This window comes from Teleopsis dalmanni, chromosome 2 (genome assembly GCF_002237135.1).
Source record: "Teleopsis dalmanni isolate 2A chromosome 2, ASM223713v2, whole genome shotgun sequence".
Taxonomy (NCBI): Eukaryota; Metazoa; Arthropoda; class Insecta; order Diptera; family Diopsidae; genus Teleopsis; species Teleopsis dalmanni.
In genome coordinates this window covers 213,132,461-213,148,818 of record NC_051847.1, presented here as the reverse complement: position 1 = coordinate 213,148,818, position 16,358 = coordinate 213,132,461, and the positions used below count along the sequence as shown (strand labels likewise).

Below are 16,358 nucleotides of genomic sequence, written 5' to 3'. Positions count from 1 at the left end.
GGTAAAATGTTCATTAATAACGACAGCTTCATGTTTGCATATAATGCCATTTAAGATCTAATCTTCATACTTAATTTAAGATGTGATATATACTTCAGTATGATATATAAATATACAAAATACCTTTGCAGATGTACAATAAAAAATGTAAGGTTAGGTTCGAGCAGCGATTCTGCAATTGAACCCAATTGAACACAATATCTGACCCATTGTGCTAAAATAAAATAGAAAATAAAATAAAATTTAAAAATTATAATTAAATTATAATTAAAATTATAATAATTATATATAACGAAAGAAATATAACTGTCTTGGGTGTTTCCAACTTTTAGTGTAGAAATTAAAATATTGCCGAAGTAATGCATACTTGTCGTAAGATGCGACTAAAATCGATTAGGTACTACCATGTTTTATTTGGAGTATGACTGGTAGTAAATGTGTTTCAATTGCAAGACCCAGCCAGAGATGTAAAATATTTATTACAAAGTTTAGGGCACACAGGTTCAATTGTGCTAACTAATAGAAGTTGTCTCTTTAAAGAGAGAATCGCGGTGGCTCCGGTTAAAACCTAAATGTAAGCAGGTAAAACTTGACGTGCAGTTGCATTTTTGGAGTTAAACCTTCACGAAAGCTAGTCATGATAAATAACTCTGGAATCTGTCTCGAACTTCAGATATTATATTTAAATGACACCACAACAGATTTAAAGCACTTTAATTAGTGTAAGCTAGATATTATTCGCAAAAGAGATATAACTCATGAAGATAAAAAAAGAAAAGACTAAAAACATGAAAATTCAAACTTTATTAATATGAAGTCAGTTATGTTGTTGATATGTTTAATACACTTTTAGATTCGTTCCACGAGCTACTCGTAGTAACTTTGAGTAACGCTGTGTATACACTAATAAGTTAAACCACCAAATTTTCTTGTAAATGAAAGCATTTGATAGAGCGTAATATCTCTGTTGAAATTTGAAATTTATTTTAAGTAAAATTTGTGTGATGTGTTAATCAACTGTTTTGGTTTGAATTTAAATTTTTATGTTGCTTATTTTCGCGGCACTGGTGTTTTCACTAGACTTAACATAGAGCTGTTCCATGAAAATTTGTATAAAGAGTATAATCTAACATTTTATTTGTGTTACGCTTTCAGTTTATACTTTACATGTGTTTTACTTGAGTTCTACTACGAGTAGCTCGTGGAACAGACCTATTGTATTACATAAATATATAAAAAACTCATATTTAATTATTAATTTGCTATTACTAAATTCTTTATATTTTTATATACTGATTTATAAATTTTATTCTTAGTCAGTAATTGCTACCTGGCAAGATCGTCTTTCCTTTCTCAGCTTACTTGTTTCCAATTTTGGTATATATACCATATATTAGTCTTTGGTCTTCTAATGTCTGCTTTTCCTTTCATTACTGGAATGGGGTTTCAGCTTTTGGCCTTTACTGTCTAGTAGCTGAAATTTGTTTATATTACATTTTATGAAGTGGATTTAGTGGACTTCTACAGAACAAACACATAGTAAAACAAAAACTACTGCATTTTTAGAATATCAATTCCTTTTACTACTATTTATTTGATATTTTTAGTAACACGGAACACTATTTGATGCCGGACACTCGCGGTGTTGTGTAAACGTTTTTCTTTTGAAAAGAAGAGAAAAACACGATTTTTCAAAATATAAATAAAAGTTATTAATAAACAATTAATTTAATATGCTAACTGTGCTGCGTCGTTGTCAAATTACCAATGCAGCCAGATTGCATTTGCACACATCAGCCACACGGGACACTGGTTACATTGTGCTGTAAGTGAATTGATTTATTTATAAAAAAAGAGTATTGAAGAAAAAACATTTTTTAAAAATAGTGTACCTGAAATTGGTGAAGATGCACACGCTGGGGACGGTATTATAAATCCAGATGGCCTACCCGCATTCAATGACATAACCATTGAAAATTGTATGGGCGCCATTGGCTATCAAGCGGGCGCTGTGGAAAAGACTGTTAAGCGTATTGAAGATGCCATTAAGGAACAAGAAGGTCGCGTCGATACTTCACGCATATTTCGTGAACTGGACGAAGTGACGGGACCATTAGACGCTACATGGGGTGTGGCGAAAGCACTATATTTGGGTAACTCAACTTTGATACCAACCAAAACATACATGAATATACATGAGCGTGCCCGGAACGCACGTGCTTCAAAATATACCAACAAAACTCTTTTTAATGCTATCAGTAAACAGCAAAGCAATAATGAACAGGAAAGTCGACTAATACAAAAATATCTATTAGAAGGCAAACTAAATGGGTTAATGCTTGACGAAGAGAAACGCAATACGTTAAAAGATATATTAAACAAATTGGGCAAAGAACGTGGTGATTATCGTTTCAAAGTTGATATGTCAATAAATGGCTTCCAACACATGGTTAAAGATTATCAGCTGGTGCGTGATTTTCCTCCAACATTGCTAGAGTCAACAGCTAAAGATCCAAATCAACCTATGCAAGGTCCATGGAAAATCACGCTGCAACCACAAATTGTTGAGGGCTTTTTAAAATATTGTCCTGACCGTACACAACGTTGGAACGTGTGGCAGGCCAATGTACGCAAGGCAACAGCACAAGTGGACAGAAATCTAGAAAACAGTACACATTTGGAAAAAATACGTGGGTTACGTAAACAGCAAGCAAATATTTTGGGTATGTAAAAGAATTAAACGAAAAAGATTTCTAAAAATTTGACTATTAAATTTTATTCTCATTGCATCCATTTATCGAATGAACAGCTTCCTCTCTACGTATTCGTAAAATCATATTTACATATCAGAATAATTTCAATAATTTAATTAATTATAAATAATAGGTTGTACCAATTTCATGAATTCGCACTGATATTTCTATAGACAGACACCTGTTTGTCATGTCTCTGCTTTGGAATTGCTTAAATTAGAGTAAATTCACTTATCGTATGCATTCTCATAGATTTCTAATATGTAATCTAAAGAAAACTTTTTCTCTACATACAATATTGTTAGCAATTATATTTAATAGAATTAAATTATACCCAAAAGTATTAAAAACTATAAGTTGCGCAACACAATATATTAAAATTAATATTTATATAGAATTAAACTATTCCTGAAAGTATCAAAAGCTTTTGTACTTTGTACACCAAAATGTATTTATTAAAAACCACCAACGTGGACTTACAGTCCTCCACCTACATGCAGTATCCTCTTTAACTCACAATAAGATTCTTATCAGACTCCCGCCTAATATTTCTTAGGAAGAGCGACATCTCCGCCATATAGTACGAATTGTCTTTAAATCCTTCTAAAAGGTCTTAATACTTTTCTTTTTAATTTTTATTAATTCATCAAAAATACTTTTTTTACTGCAATTGTGGGTACAATAGTTATTATTTATGTTGAAGCTATTTGAGCCAGTGCACTTGAGCACTTTTACTCTCTATTAACTCGAGGCATCTTCAAAACCCCTCTTTACGCCTTGACTGGATTATTGTTTATCATTTCATCAAACTAAGCAATAATTGACCTCAGATCTGCATACCTCCACGAGGAGCCTATAACCATTCTGAGATTCGATATTGCTGTGTTGGTAAGTCTGTCAGTTTTCGCAAATAATTTTAGAGCTCTATCCTTTATGTATTTTTTGATCGGGTCAAATAATATCATTAAATTCCTGATTAATAGTATGAATAGTACAACTTAATATTTTCATTAAAATATATTTTAATTCAAGGTTTTTTTAATTGAGGGAGGGTGTCTTTCAGCGTTGTTCGCACGCAGACCACTGCGGAGATTATTTAAGTCTGCTAATGAACAACGCTAATCCGTGGTATTGAAAAGGGTCGTTCTAACAGCTTAAACGGACTTTGGTGTACAGTACTGCTACGATAACCTAATTGTAGCTTTAATATCTATTGAAGCTTGATTTACTCCTATTTAGAAAGCAAAGTGCCTGATTGAGAATTCCAGCTAGAGTTAAGTCACGCACATTACTCGATAGCTTCTCAGTTCCTTGTTATTCCTAACTTAAATGGAAAATGTTTAAAAGAAATCTTATATACGTTAATTGTCTTTTTTTTTATTTGTTTGTTTGCTAATTTCCTAAGCCTTAAGGGATTGCTGTTCAAATTGCAATTACATTAATATACAATTTTACTTTTGAATTAAAAACATTTTATGTAGTATTATCTTTATGAAATATATTGTGCTATTATTTATTTATACTTTAAAAATGTTATAAATTTTTCAGGTTATCCTACATATGTCGATATGTCAATGGAGACGAAAATGGTGCATAGTGTAGATAATCTTAAGCAAATCTTTGCTAAGCTTTTACAATTTGCTGGTCCAGCACAATCTGTTGAAATACAGGAATTACAAAAATTCGCTACAGAACGTGGTTTCGAACATCCTTTGGATTTGTATGATATTTCCTTTTGGCAGCGTAAATACCTTATCGCAAACTATCAACTTAACGAGGAGAAACTCCGCGAATATTTTCCATTGTCACGCGTGTTAGCTGGTCTGTTTGCATTTAGCGAAAAATTGTTAAATATTCGAATCGCTGAGCGCAGAGAAGCAGTAGTTTGGCAACCTGCAGTTAAGTACTACGATGTGTTTGACTGCGATGCAGATTCCTCTTCGACACCAATCGGTGGTTTCTATGTAGACTGTTACTCAAAAGAAAACAAATTTGGCAAAAATAATGGCTGGATGGTAAGCATACGTAATCGAAATGAAGCAGCGGGTAACCTCACACCGTTATGTGCGCTTGTCTTTAATTTTACCGAACCTGTGTATGGCAAACCTTATCTACTTAGTTTAGAAGATTTACATATGGTCTTCAAAACATTTGGTTCAGCTATGCAACATTTATTGACCAAAGCTGTTTTCACCGATTTGGCCGGTTTATCAAATATTGAGTGGGATGCTTCACAAGTTTGTGGTAATGTTATGTGCAATTTCTTATCAGATGTCGATGTATTAAAGCATATATCTGGACATTTTGCTAATGATGAACCCATTCCCGATGAGTTGGCACAACAAACAACTTTACTTAAAACAAATTTTGCTGGTTATAATTTGTGTCAAGAACTATATCTGGCCGATCTAGATATTGAATTACACAAGTCAGATAGTTTTTGGCTGGATATTGTAAAAAAATTATGGCCAATTTATCGTTGCTTGCCACTGGACAAGAAGGACGCTCATCCTTGCTCGATGGCTGAAATATTTTCAGGAGATTGGGCTGCTGCATATTTTAGCCATTTATATTCAAGAATGATTGCCGCTGATATCAGTGACGAATTCCTACAAAATCCGACTGAACTTCCAGCAGTTGGCAAACGTTTCAAAGAAGCATTTTTGGCAACTGGCGGCGCTATGCCCACAGCGGAAGTATTTAGACGTTTTCGCGGACGTGATCCCTCTGTTGAGGCTTTACTAAAATCACTCAAACTACTGAATACCACACAGACATCAGGCGAACTTTAGTTTCTTTATTATTGATATTTTTTTTTTCAATTTCCTTATCATTTGTTAATACTTCAAAAGTATTTATATTGTTGAGACGCGAGCGTAATATATCGACGTGCACATACGAGCTATGTGCATGCATAGTAATAAATTGTTGACTAATTTATGGCATTATTTTGTAATCTAATATGTTTTAAAATATAATATTAAAATATGTTTTTCTCAAACCATATTAAGCTTTGTTCTCAATGAAAATTATTTTTATACAAATATTTGTCAATAATTCGTTATCGTTTATAACAAATTATTTCCGTTCATAAAAAATGGCGACAAGTTACTTACAAAACTTATGACAAAAAACTTCATTATTTTGGTTTATTATTTAATAATAAAGTTACAAATATATAAATGAAAAATATATATCATAAAAATTGAAAAAACAAAGAAGAACCTTTTGATATCCAACACAAGCCTTCTTCTTCTCATTCATATACTGAAATATAGAACTCCAACAATAACATTGAACGAAAACAATCGATTATCAAGTACCTTTCACACATCCGTTAATATAGGCAAAAGAAAAAAGATTCTCCAAAAGCAGCGAATTCACTTAACAATAACTGACCTTTGTTTTCAAGGTCAATCCTTTTAGAGATAGCTGACTAAAACAAGATTTCATAAAACGGAGAATTCACTTTACAACATCGAAATTTGTTTTCTAGTTGTAGAATCACAAGATTTACTCACACTTCAACAACACCATAACTTTTTTATAGGTCCAAAGTCGCGTATCATCCATTTTTTTGTCCCATTCAAACATCCGTCAAAGTTTTACAGTTCACAAGATAGGAGAACAAGACAATATTTTTCAAGAATAGAGGATTTACGCGAGCTATATTGACTGAATTCCAGAATTTTTTATAATGTTTAAGCTGCCATGCTTGTTCTTTAAATTTTTCTATATATTTTAACAAGGTGTACGCAGAATGGTTCTCTCCAGAGGCGTCATAGTAACAATACCAAAAACCAAGTTATGAAAATTTGTTTCAAATCCAACCCGCCTGATTGATAAAGATTATTCATTAAAGATCTATAAGGCTTCTTAATTCATTGAATTCATAAATAAGAGTCATAAAGAAATAAATCAGATTTTTTGGTATGGGTAGTACCAAATGGTTAGTGACTACCACGAGTTTTGCCATCTCAATCGTGGATCTACCTAGTAGGGTTTTTGATCTCGATAAATTGCAGCTTGGCCATGTTAGTTGGGTGCAATAGTTATCCTTTCGTTTTGTAATTGGTAATTGTTTTATTAGTTAAATCTACAATAAATTTTAAACAATTGTATAAGCAGTTTTAAAAACATTTTAATTTATGATTTTTATTAATTATTTTTTAGTTAATTTTTATTAAAGTTTGCATTTTTTCTGCTATTTAAATAATACTATAAATTTAAATATATTATAATAGAGGTGTATTTTTCATATTCATCAAATGTTTAATAATTCAATTTATATATATAGTATATGTACAACACAAATTAAAACAAATATAACAAAAACAATTAAAACTTTAATTAAAGTAGAATAAAAAACTAGAACCTATATTGTTCATCTATTTTATAGTTATTTGCTCGCTCGTATTATAAAAAGAAATATGCATAACAAAATTTAATATACAGTCATATATATAAAGTAATTTTTTAAAAATTATTCAATTATTAATTAATTATTTCACATTACATATGTTAATTATAATTTAAATAGTTGTTATGGATTTTTAATATTTAGTTTTAGTTGAATTTTTTAATGACTGACTACTTTGCTATTTTTAGAATACATTTATTTTAATTCTCGCTATAGAATATTTGTTAACGTATGTGTAATATTTTTTTAATTATATATATGTTTATCTTGTTTCCTTTGGGCTGTTATATCATAGCATTCATTATAGTTTTTTTTTTTAATTATTAATTGTAATTATTTTTTCTGTCATTCTAACGATTTTGAACGATATTAGTTTATTATTTCAAATGGAAAGTGGTTTCTTTTGAAGTTTAGTATAGATCGGGACATATTGACCAGTCTTGGTCACGCTTATGCTCCCAATATCTGCCATTATAAATATGTACTACACTTTCTACACCTTCCTCTTTCTGGCGTGTAAACCAGATAGATTCATATGGTGGATATGGACGTCCAGCGGAGGCAGCTGATTCTGCTTCAGACTCACGTTCCCGTCGCTTAGCACGCTGTTTTTCTTCTAAACGTATTTTTTGCACATTACTCTCATCCCATTTGCCTTCTTCCATTAAACGCTGATCTGGACGCAAACGCGAATCTGTTGGTGCTACATTTTCTTCATGCTCATTCAGCTGGCATGCTAACACAGTGAAACCATAATATTTATCACTATCAGGTTCTGGTAAACGTCTATTCCACACAGTTGTAAAAGGGCTTGTTTTATATAGTGGATTTTCGGTAGTACCATTTGCTGAAACTACTTTAGCTATTTCAATTTTTGTATCCCACGTGCCTCGCAATAACCATTTGACTGATTTATTTTCATCAAAAACTTCGCCCTTCACTCTACGTTGTTGTTCTCGTGAAAAATATGAATATGGTATGTATTTAATCCGAGCGTTGATGCCGGCTGCTGATTTTAGACCTTTCATCTCCATTTCTCCGTGGTGATCAACCCAAAGTTTCCCAACAATTATATTATTTACAGTTGTAGTGACTTTGTGCCAAGTATATTTATTACCTGAGGCAGTGAATTCCACATATGCGTTACCCAAAGGAATAACCTACAAATTTAGAATGAAAAAATATAAAAAAATATATATATAATTATTGAACTAAAGAAGTTGTAAGAAACGGTTATAATTAAATAAGTCATTAGACTGTTAACATGTTTAAGTCTTTCAGAAAAATAATGTATGTAAATTAGTAAAATAAATATTCTGAAACCGCAGATAATCTGAATCGAAGATAATACTCAATATTCTGGCTACGATTTTTTTTACCAGAATATTGTTAAGAATACTTTGATGTAGATATCGAAATAGTTACTGATGTGAAGAACTTTAAAATTAACGAAATACTTAATATATAAAAATAATGAGATTAGTTGCAATATAACCTTAGTCTGGTTAATGATAGACAAATAGTTGTTTATGAGTTTAAATTGCCAACAATAGGTAAGGTATATTTATATTTATATTATTGCAAAACATTTTATTTATCCTGGATAGAATAAAACAAAGGCACTTAGAAAGTTGATCATTACGCCCAAAACCGAATGAAATCAGAAGTAAAAATTTAAACGGAAGAATAAGCTATTATAACTAGAATTTTTTATTTTCTTAATGAATCTAAGAATATTGCGTAAAAAAAGAGCATAATTTAACAATCTCAATTTAGTATTTATTAACGCTTGATAATAAAAGAAGAAGTGTTGTCTACATTGTCGAGATAAGATTGGCATCACAGATCTGTAATAAGATATAGAGGTGTTCACCTTTGTGCTGTGCCCTGTAATGACTCCGATCTGTACTCTTAATGTATGTCAGGTTTTGTTATAAAGCTTTTCATGTTTGTGCAAGTTTCCATTTCAGACTGCCTTATTTTATGGACAAAGTCTACAAAGGTATTGAAACAACTAAGGAGGAATCCTGTAGAGCTAACGACAAAAATTGGTTTGGAACTTATAAAAGCCTTAGCTATCGCTGCTATTCCAAGGTTTAGTTAATCTTACAGTTTTTAACACATAATCATTAAAAATCGAACTTAGAATTACTTACCAGTACTAAATAGAAGATATATACCATAAAATCGATTTTAAGGATATCGTTTATTTTGATATCTATCAAAATCAGATTATCTATCCGGAAATATATGTTGTTTAATGTTAGACGCTAAATGAAATGCAGTGAAAAGTGACAAAGATGTTGTTAAGCACTTTCTTCTTATTGACAACTGCGACAAGATTCATTATAAGAAGAAATCTTAGTCAATCTTCTAGCAGGGCTGCTAAATCAACAAACCCATCATAGGATAGATATTTCTAGAAAAAATCCGATCGTGAAATTATTTTCCAAGTAAAAGTGGCTAGTTTTTTTTTTTGTTTTTTTGCTAAATGATAATTATTTTTGTTTTGGATCCATATTTATAACTGTTATCACACAAATACTAAAAGTCTAGTCCATATACACATACATATGTATATGTAGAAAATTCTATTTCTATATTTTGAAGTCAATTTCAGAAGAGATGTATTCGAAAACATATTTGATAATTAAATAATTTTATTATAAAAGATATATACATTAACCCCGTATATACTTAAATATTACTTAAACAATATTCTGAGATAAAAATTTTTGTCGATTAAGAATTCAAACCATAAGTTTGTAAGTGTTATTGAGGATAAGTTTGTTATTCAACTTTCGAAGTTGAATGATGGTGTTAGAAGGAAAATATAATTATGTCTACTGGAATGTATTAGTATAAACATTACATACGAATATCAAAATCATCTTGAAATCCTCATATTCTTGATATCCTTATTTATTTATATATTTGAGCCTAATCATGGTCAAGCCTTTTAAAATATATGAAAATATTCGTAGTGAAGTATTGTTCTGCCCAAAATTTGAATGCAAGCAAACATGTGAAGGGTAAAGGGTTAGAGGGTCAGAGTTAGGCATAACTTTGCCGCCATCAATAAACGCAAGGCTATTTTCAATGAAATCTACAAACTCAATTAATAACTACAACCTTTGACAGAATCGCGTGACTTAGGAATTTTAAGTGTCGCTAATATAATTATATCGAACACACATGCTAACATAGACATACTATATAAGGAGAAGGGGAAGTGAATAGAAATCCTGCAATCCCTACGTGATAATAAATTGGTTCAGCACCCAAAAACAAAAAAACAAAAAATAAATGTTCTAACTGCAGAACATTTCGCAATATTCAGTAAGCAAATTAGTCACAGCAAAATTTTGAACTTAGTTACTAAAAGTTATTAGCACAAATTTATATATTTTATTATGTACCTTTGTGTATATATACATATAGTAGTGTAGACATACGCGTGTTAGTAAAAGTATCTGCAGACCTATATAAAAAATCTTACGCTTTCCATATAGTTTGCACACAAATTTAAAGCACAAATTGATAAGATCAAACAACCATATTATTTAATAAAAATTTAAAAAAAATATTTAAAAATAATTGATTTGCCATTGTAGGGTTGCGTTGCAATAATAAGCAAAGAGAGCCCTAATATTAATGCTGATTGAGTACAGATGTACTAGTCAAATATCTAATGCATATATATAATTCAATTTGGGAGTTGTGAAGTATATTTGACTTACAATATGTAATTTTTTTTTATATTTGCTCACAAAGAAAAGAATATTTGCAAAGAATAATTAGGAAAAAATAAAGAATATGTATGTAAATATGTAATAGAATAGAAAAAAAGAATAGTAATAGAATATGTAAAAATAAGAATATGTACTAGATTCTTTCTGGCTCTTTGTAGTACAGTAATTCTATTGCTGTACAATAATTCTATTCACTATTACTGTAAGTGAACTATTTTTGTTATTGCTGATAGTATAGTCCTGGTTGGAAGTGATTCATGTTTATGGCTTTGAGCCCTAACTGTCTACGGTTTCTCTACTTTTGTGGAAAATTGCTTTACCTTTAACTACCCAGGATAGTTTCAATTGCCTCCACCCAAACTCATGCATTTCCTATTTCACCCATGAGAACCCATGAATAAGTGTTTAATTTGTGTGTTATCTTTTAAAGAATTTTTATACACCATTTTATAGTTTTATACATGAAAAACTTAAAACCTCTCAAACCCTATTTCAAGATACAGCTTGACACGCAGTACTATATATGTTAGCAGCAATTTGGCTCATTTAATCTAAGGTAATTTAATGGTTCGTTTGCATGAACGGGGAATTTTCATATATATAAAAGTATATATATGAAAATATTGCTTTCATTTGTGTTATATTGAATATTTTTCAGTTAAAAAACATATTTTTCCTTAAACAATATTTATACAAAATCTATATATTAAACAGATTGCTTACCTGTAAATATTTTCCGCGAAATTTACTTGTCATAGTAAATTCCTGCCAGCATTTCCATCCACGGCCTTCACAATGCACAGCTGCCATTGGTGGATGATGAGATACTTGTTCTGCTATCATGCGCCAGCCGAGATCATCTGTGCGATCGCATTCGTATGTTTCTCCTAGAAGCGGATTGAAGGGCTTACTTGTACGTGTTGTTGAATAACTGGTAATTGCAAATGCGGCAATATAACTCAATTGCTCGCACTTGTCGTTTGTTTGTGCCGCCTTATCTAATAAGTATGCGTATTCATAATCTTCGCCGAGTCGTTGTAGCATTGAAAGAGGCTCATTAAAATTAACTGGCATAGGTATTTTTGACAACTCCTTGCCAATACAATTCTTCATAAAAGACCACAAATTTAATGGATAATTTGGTTTGTCTGGTATGCGTGTTCTACGTTTTCTTAAAACTATACTATTTGTCGGTGTTAGTGTTATCGGTTCTGGTATGTTAACTGAGCTTCGATCAACAGTATCTCTGTTGCTCGTAGATGGTTCTTCCTCAACAGTCTCTTGCAATAATTCATCACCAAAGCACATATTTTCCTCGGCATCGAAAAACTCGTTCTCATCATCTGACGTTACTGTCATAATTGAATTACCATGTCTAGGCATGATTTTGTTTTGTTGGACGTTTAATTGTGCAGCATGCTCTAGCTGCGTGTGTTGTTTTGCTAGCTGTTCTACCATATCTTCCAGACGTTGTCGTTGCTCACGTTCGTGCAGCAGCATTTTCGACCATTTATGTCCTTGCGTTTCCGCTGTTGATAGATAATCGTTACAAGCATTTATCATTGCATTCGATGTTATGCGAAATAATGTTGCACGCTCGTTAACGATTTTCGTACGGCTAGATAGTTGTTCCTGATCGTTGGTTTCCAATTCACTGAGGGCGCGCTGCAATGCAACACCATGTTTAGTAATAAGATCATAACAAGTACGTAAATTTTCTAAGCGTTCCGTTAGATCACGCACCACTGTATTTAGTTCCTCACTTGGCACCACTTGCGCGGTCTCTTCTTCTTCCTCCTCCTCGCTCTCCATCGCACGTATAGCTTTCGCTTTGGCCAATTCAAGCGCTGTAACCCAAGATTGGCGCTCAACCTCGTTACCAGCTTTTATGTGAAAAGTTTGTGTGCCACCGTTCGATATGGCGAATGTACACGAATCGACCGTGTGTATAAGTGCACCATGCAATGAAATTGTGCCACGACAAGTATGATTTATTTCGGCCTGATTGCGATAATAACTTAACACACCATTTGAGAGGACGAACCAGCGTCTTTGGTAACCTTTAATATAATTAGTCCATTTAAGCAACCAACCTTTCATTTCAGGATCTTTTTTCTCGGGTGTTGCCTTCGCATTGTTTTCACTCATGATTGCAATACGTTAGTTGATTGGATGAACTCGCTCTATCAAAACGGAATAAATTTCTGGGAATATAAATGCAAACACATCACAAAACAGAGAAATTATTTTAAAATGATATAAGCCAATACAAATAGAAAGATATCTAATAAAATTAATGCCACGTACTTTCCTAAAAAAAAATTCTCTCACAATTTTTAGCACACCAATTATTTCTATTAAGATATTTAACACTTCACATTTAATACATTTGCGCTTATAACTGATATTTCAACTTAAATATAGTACAAAATGTATCAAAAAATTTGCTAAATTTTTCGCCCGAAAAATGAAAACTTGTAGCAAAAAACCTTTTTCGCACAAAAGGAAAATAATGAATGTAAAAAAATTTGACACTTCGTGCGAAGAGCTTAAAAACAGTGTTGCTAACATATCGTAAATTTTTGCTCCGTACAGTGACAAACACGAAATAGCGATATAAGGTAATCACACATAAGCTTATGAAACTTTTTTCAATACAATAATATATCTAAGATAAATTAATTATTGCTATTATTTGTATGTATATTGCATATTTGACAAGAGAAAAGATTATTTATCAGTTTACTGTTTTATGTAGCTTAAAACAATGAAACATACATATATGGTGCATATTCACTTATTAGTAATATTTATTATTACTTTTAATATTTAAATATTTAATATTTATTATTATTTATGTTTAAGCAGATTTCATTTATCTTTTGTTATATATTAAAAAACTAATACATTTAGAATTTGCAATAACAGTTTTTGTGTGTTTAAAAAATAAAAGTACAACATTGATTTGCAAGGTGTGTTCAGTTGGTTCAAAGCTCGCAATATTTTGCACTAAAATGTTATCTGCGTTTAATAAAGTTTGAAAAATAAAAACAATCCACAGTTGACAGTTGAGGCTATGATAAATGAACTACAAAATACAAAATAATATTTTGAAACTCAATATAAATAAATAAATACAGCGAAAAAATTTTATGATATAATTTAACTAAAATGTGTTTCAAAATGTTTGTAAATATTCATTTACAAATATTTGTTGCAGGTGTTTGGGATTAGGTGAAGATAAGCCACAAAATTATCATTACTCAGTTAGAGATAAATAAATTAGCCATAAATATGGTTCGATCAGGTTTTAATCGCCTATATAAAACATTTAAAATACGTCAGATAATAATCAGATAATAAAAGTAATTAAACTCAAGTAAAAATACTATCGTTCAATGTGGTACACATGTACCTTTTATATGACTGATTTCCAAAATTTTCTTTATACGGCCGTGAATTCGAGTAAATTTAAGTAAAGTAAATTGATATTTGCAAGAGGTTTTTTTGCACTTATGTAAATATATAATTATTTATTTATTGCACTTAAATTTATTTATTTGACAACTTATAAAATTTGGTAGTACCTAATTTACCTAGTTTTTATCTAATATACCTTATTCGAAATTCTGCTAAATACCAATATTCGCTGCCATACCGACATAATATTCTATTTCCCTCAATTAACCATCAATTTACAACCTTTAGATAAGTACATCTGATATAATTTACAGTTGAATTTTCAAACTCTATATAATATTTGCATATTAATTTATTCCATGGTACCCATTTAAAACATGAACTCAATAAATTTGAAGTAAGGTCACTTACTAGATTTCTCAGTGTTTATATGATATAATATAGAACGTAATGCTTGCGTTATTTTATTATTGAACTAAAAAAAGCTATGTTTCATTACTGTTTCTGTTTAGAACGAGAAAATTAGACTACAAATTTATCTGTTCGTACGTTATAATCTATTAAAAATGCTAAACTAGCTTGAATACACCACTTATAAGTTTTCCTATATTAGTTTATTTCTAATTTGATTTTGATATTTTGAGTCATTTCAACTAGGTAAAGATAACCAAGCTTCCCAGTTCACGCCAAACAGCACTGCCTTTTAACATTCCTTTCAACAAAGTTGTGTTCAGATTGGGTGGCCCAAACAGTGACTTCTGTAGAAGTTGTCAGAAGGAAGAAACGATAGAAAATTTGGTCGATGTCGATGGCTAAAACTTTCCAGACAAAGAGTCAAGTCCTAAAAAATTTTTACTTTGAGATATTGGGATTTCTTAATTTTAATAGATTGTTCTCCATAAGCGGTTACTCACTCAATGGTAGCATAATAGCACTAAGTGCCATAATGTTATTAATAGTATTAATTTAAACTTAAGATTTATTCAATACAATCTATCAATCTAATATTCAATACAATCTATAATACATTATCAATGTGCTGTACTCTATATTGCATGAGTAGCTTATGAAAAAAGTCTAATACTTATTCATAAATAACGCTTAGATCAGATCAACTTCAATCAGTATGCGTATTATGGTATCAGATAAGATGGTCCAACTCATGGAGAATAGAACTACACTTGCAGCACATATTAAAAGTTGATGAATATATATCTGCCAAGTAACTGTTTAGTACATGGATGTATCCTGACACTAACAGAGTTAGGACAAAAAGGTATATTTCTTCTTTAGAGACATCAAGACGAGGGCTGTTACCCTTTAAATTGTATATATAGTAGTCATCTACTATAACAAATGACCAATTAAACAAATGTCCAATTCTATCGTTAACAGAATTTTAAACCCATAAATCGTTATATGAAATACTCAATGATTTGACGAATACTGCAAAAACAAAAAAAATATGAAAAGAATTCTATATTCGAAATAAAATCCAAAATAAATACACAAAAGGCGAGGTTTCTATATACAATAATGTACGGGTACCAACATCATGATTTTTCAGGCATAAATAGTGTCTATATTTTTTAAAAATAAAATATAAAGAATTAGTGAATATATATTTTTTGTGTAATGTATTCATCGATTTAATGAATGAGCTGTGTGCAAGAAATCTTTTGTTAAATTGGGGGATTACTGTATTTCATACTATAATATTGTATCTTCATATTTCTCGGCTTATTAGGCCTAAGCTAAACAATCTTTTCACTAATTATATAAGTAGAAAATAATTTTAATGTTTTTCAATATTTTTCTGTATGAATTTTTAATATTTTTTAAAATACAATACAAACATAAAAATAGAAAAAATCTTACAATATTTACAAAAAATTATTTGTTATTTTTGTTTTCATTTTGTTGTTGTTGTTTGTTGCTAAATTTGCATTATTCAAATATAGTTTTACATATTCTTACAAATATAAATAATACAATACAATGGTAAAAGCGATA

General features: G+C 30.7%; 2 protein-coding genes across 4 annotated transcripts; one reads left to right on the top strand and one right to left on the bottom strand.

Moving 5' to 3' along the window:
* Positions 1-1,627: 1,627 nt before the first annotated feature.
* LOC119680313 (oligopeptidase A) lies at positions 1,628-5,759 on the top strand. Its single transcript, XM_038093075.1, has 3 exons — positions 1,628-1,825; positions 1,888-2,723; positions 4,302-5,759. Exons 1-3 carry the CDS (start codon positions 1,734-1,736, stop codon positions 5,543-5,545), a joined length of 2,172 nt encoding a protein of 723 aa, XP_037949003.1. The 5' UTR covers positions 1,628-1,733; the 3' UTR covers positions 5,546-5,759.
* A 1,734-nt stretch (positions 5,760-7,493) lies between these two features.
* On the bottom strand, positions 7,494-13,430 carry LOC119678897 (oxysterol-binding protein 1). 3 transcript variants are annotated; one of them, XM_038090979.1, is made up of 4 exons: positions 13,233-13,429; positions 12,669-13,129; positions 11,649-12,590; positions 7,494-8,333 (listed from the first exon to the last, which is right to left on the bottom strand). In XM_038090979.1, exons 2-4 carry the CDS (start codon positions 13,071-13,073, stop codon positions 7,584-7,586), a joined length of 2,097 nt encoding a protein of 698 aa, XP_037946907.1. In that variant the 5' UTR covers positions 13,074-13,129; positions 13,233-13,429; the 3' UTR covers positions 7,494-7,583. The 3 variants fall into 3 exon arrangements, with proteins under 3 accessions (XP_037946907.1, XP_037946906.1, XP_037946905.1); XM_038090978.1 differs by having other exon boundaries at positions 11,649-13,108; positions 13,233-13,430; XM_038090977.1 differs by having other exon boundaries at positions 11,649-13,129.
* Between the last annotated feature and the right edge of the window lie 2,928 nt (positions 13,431-16,358).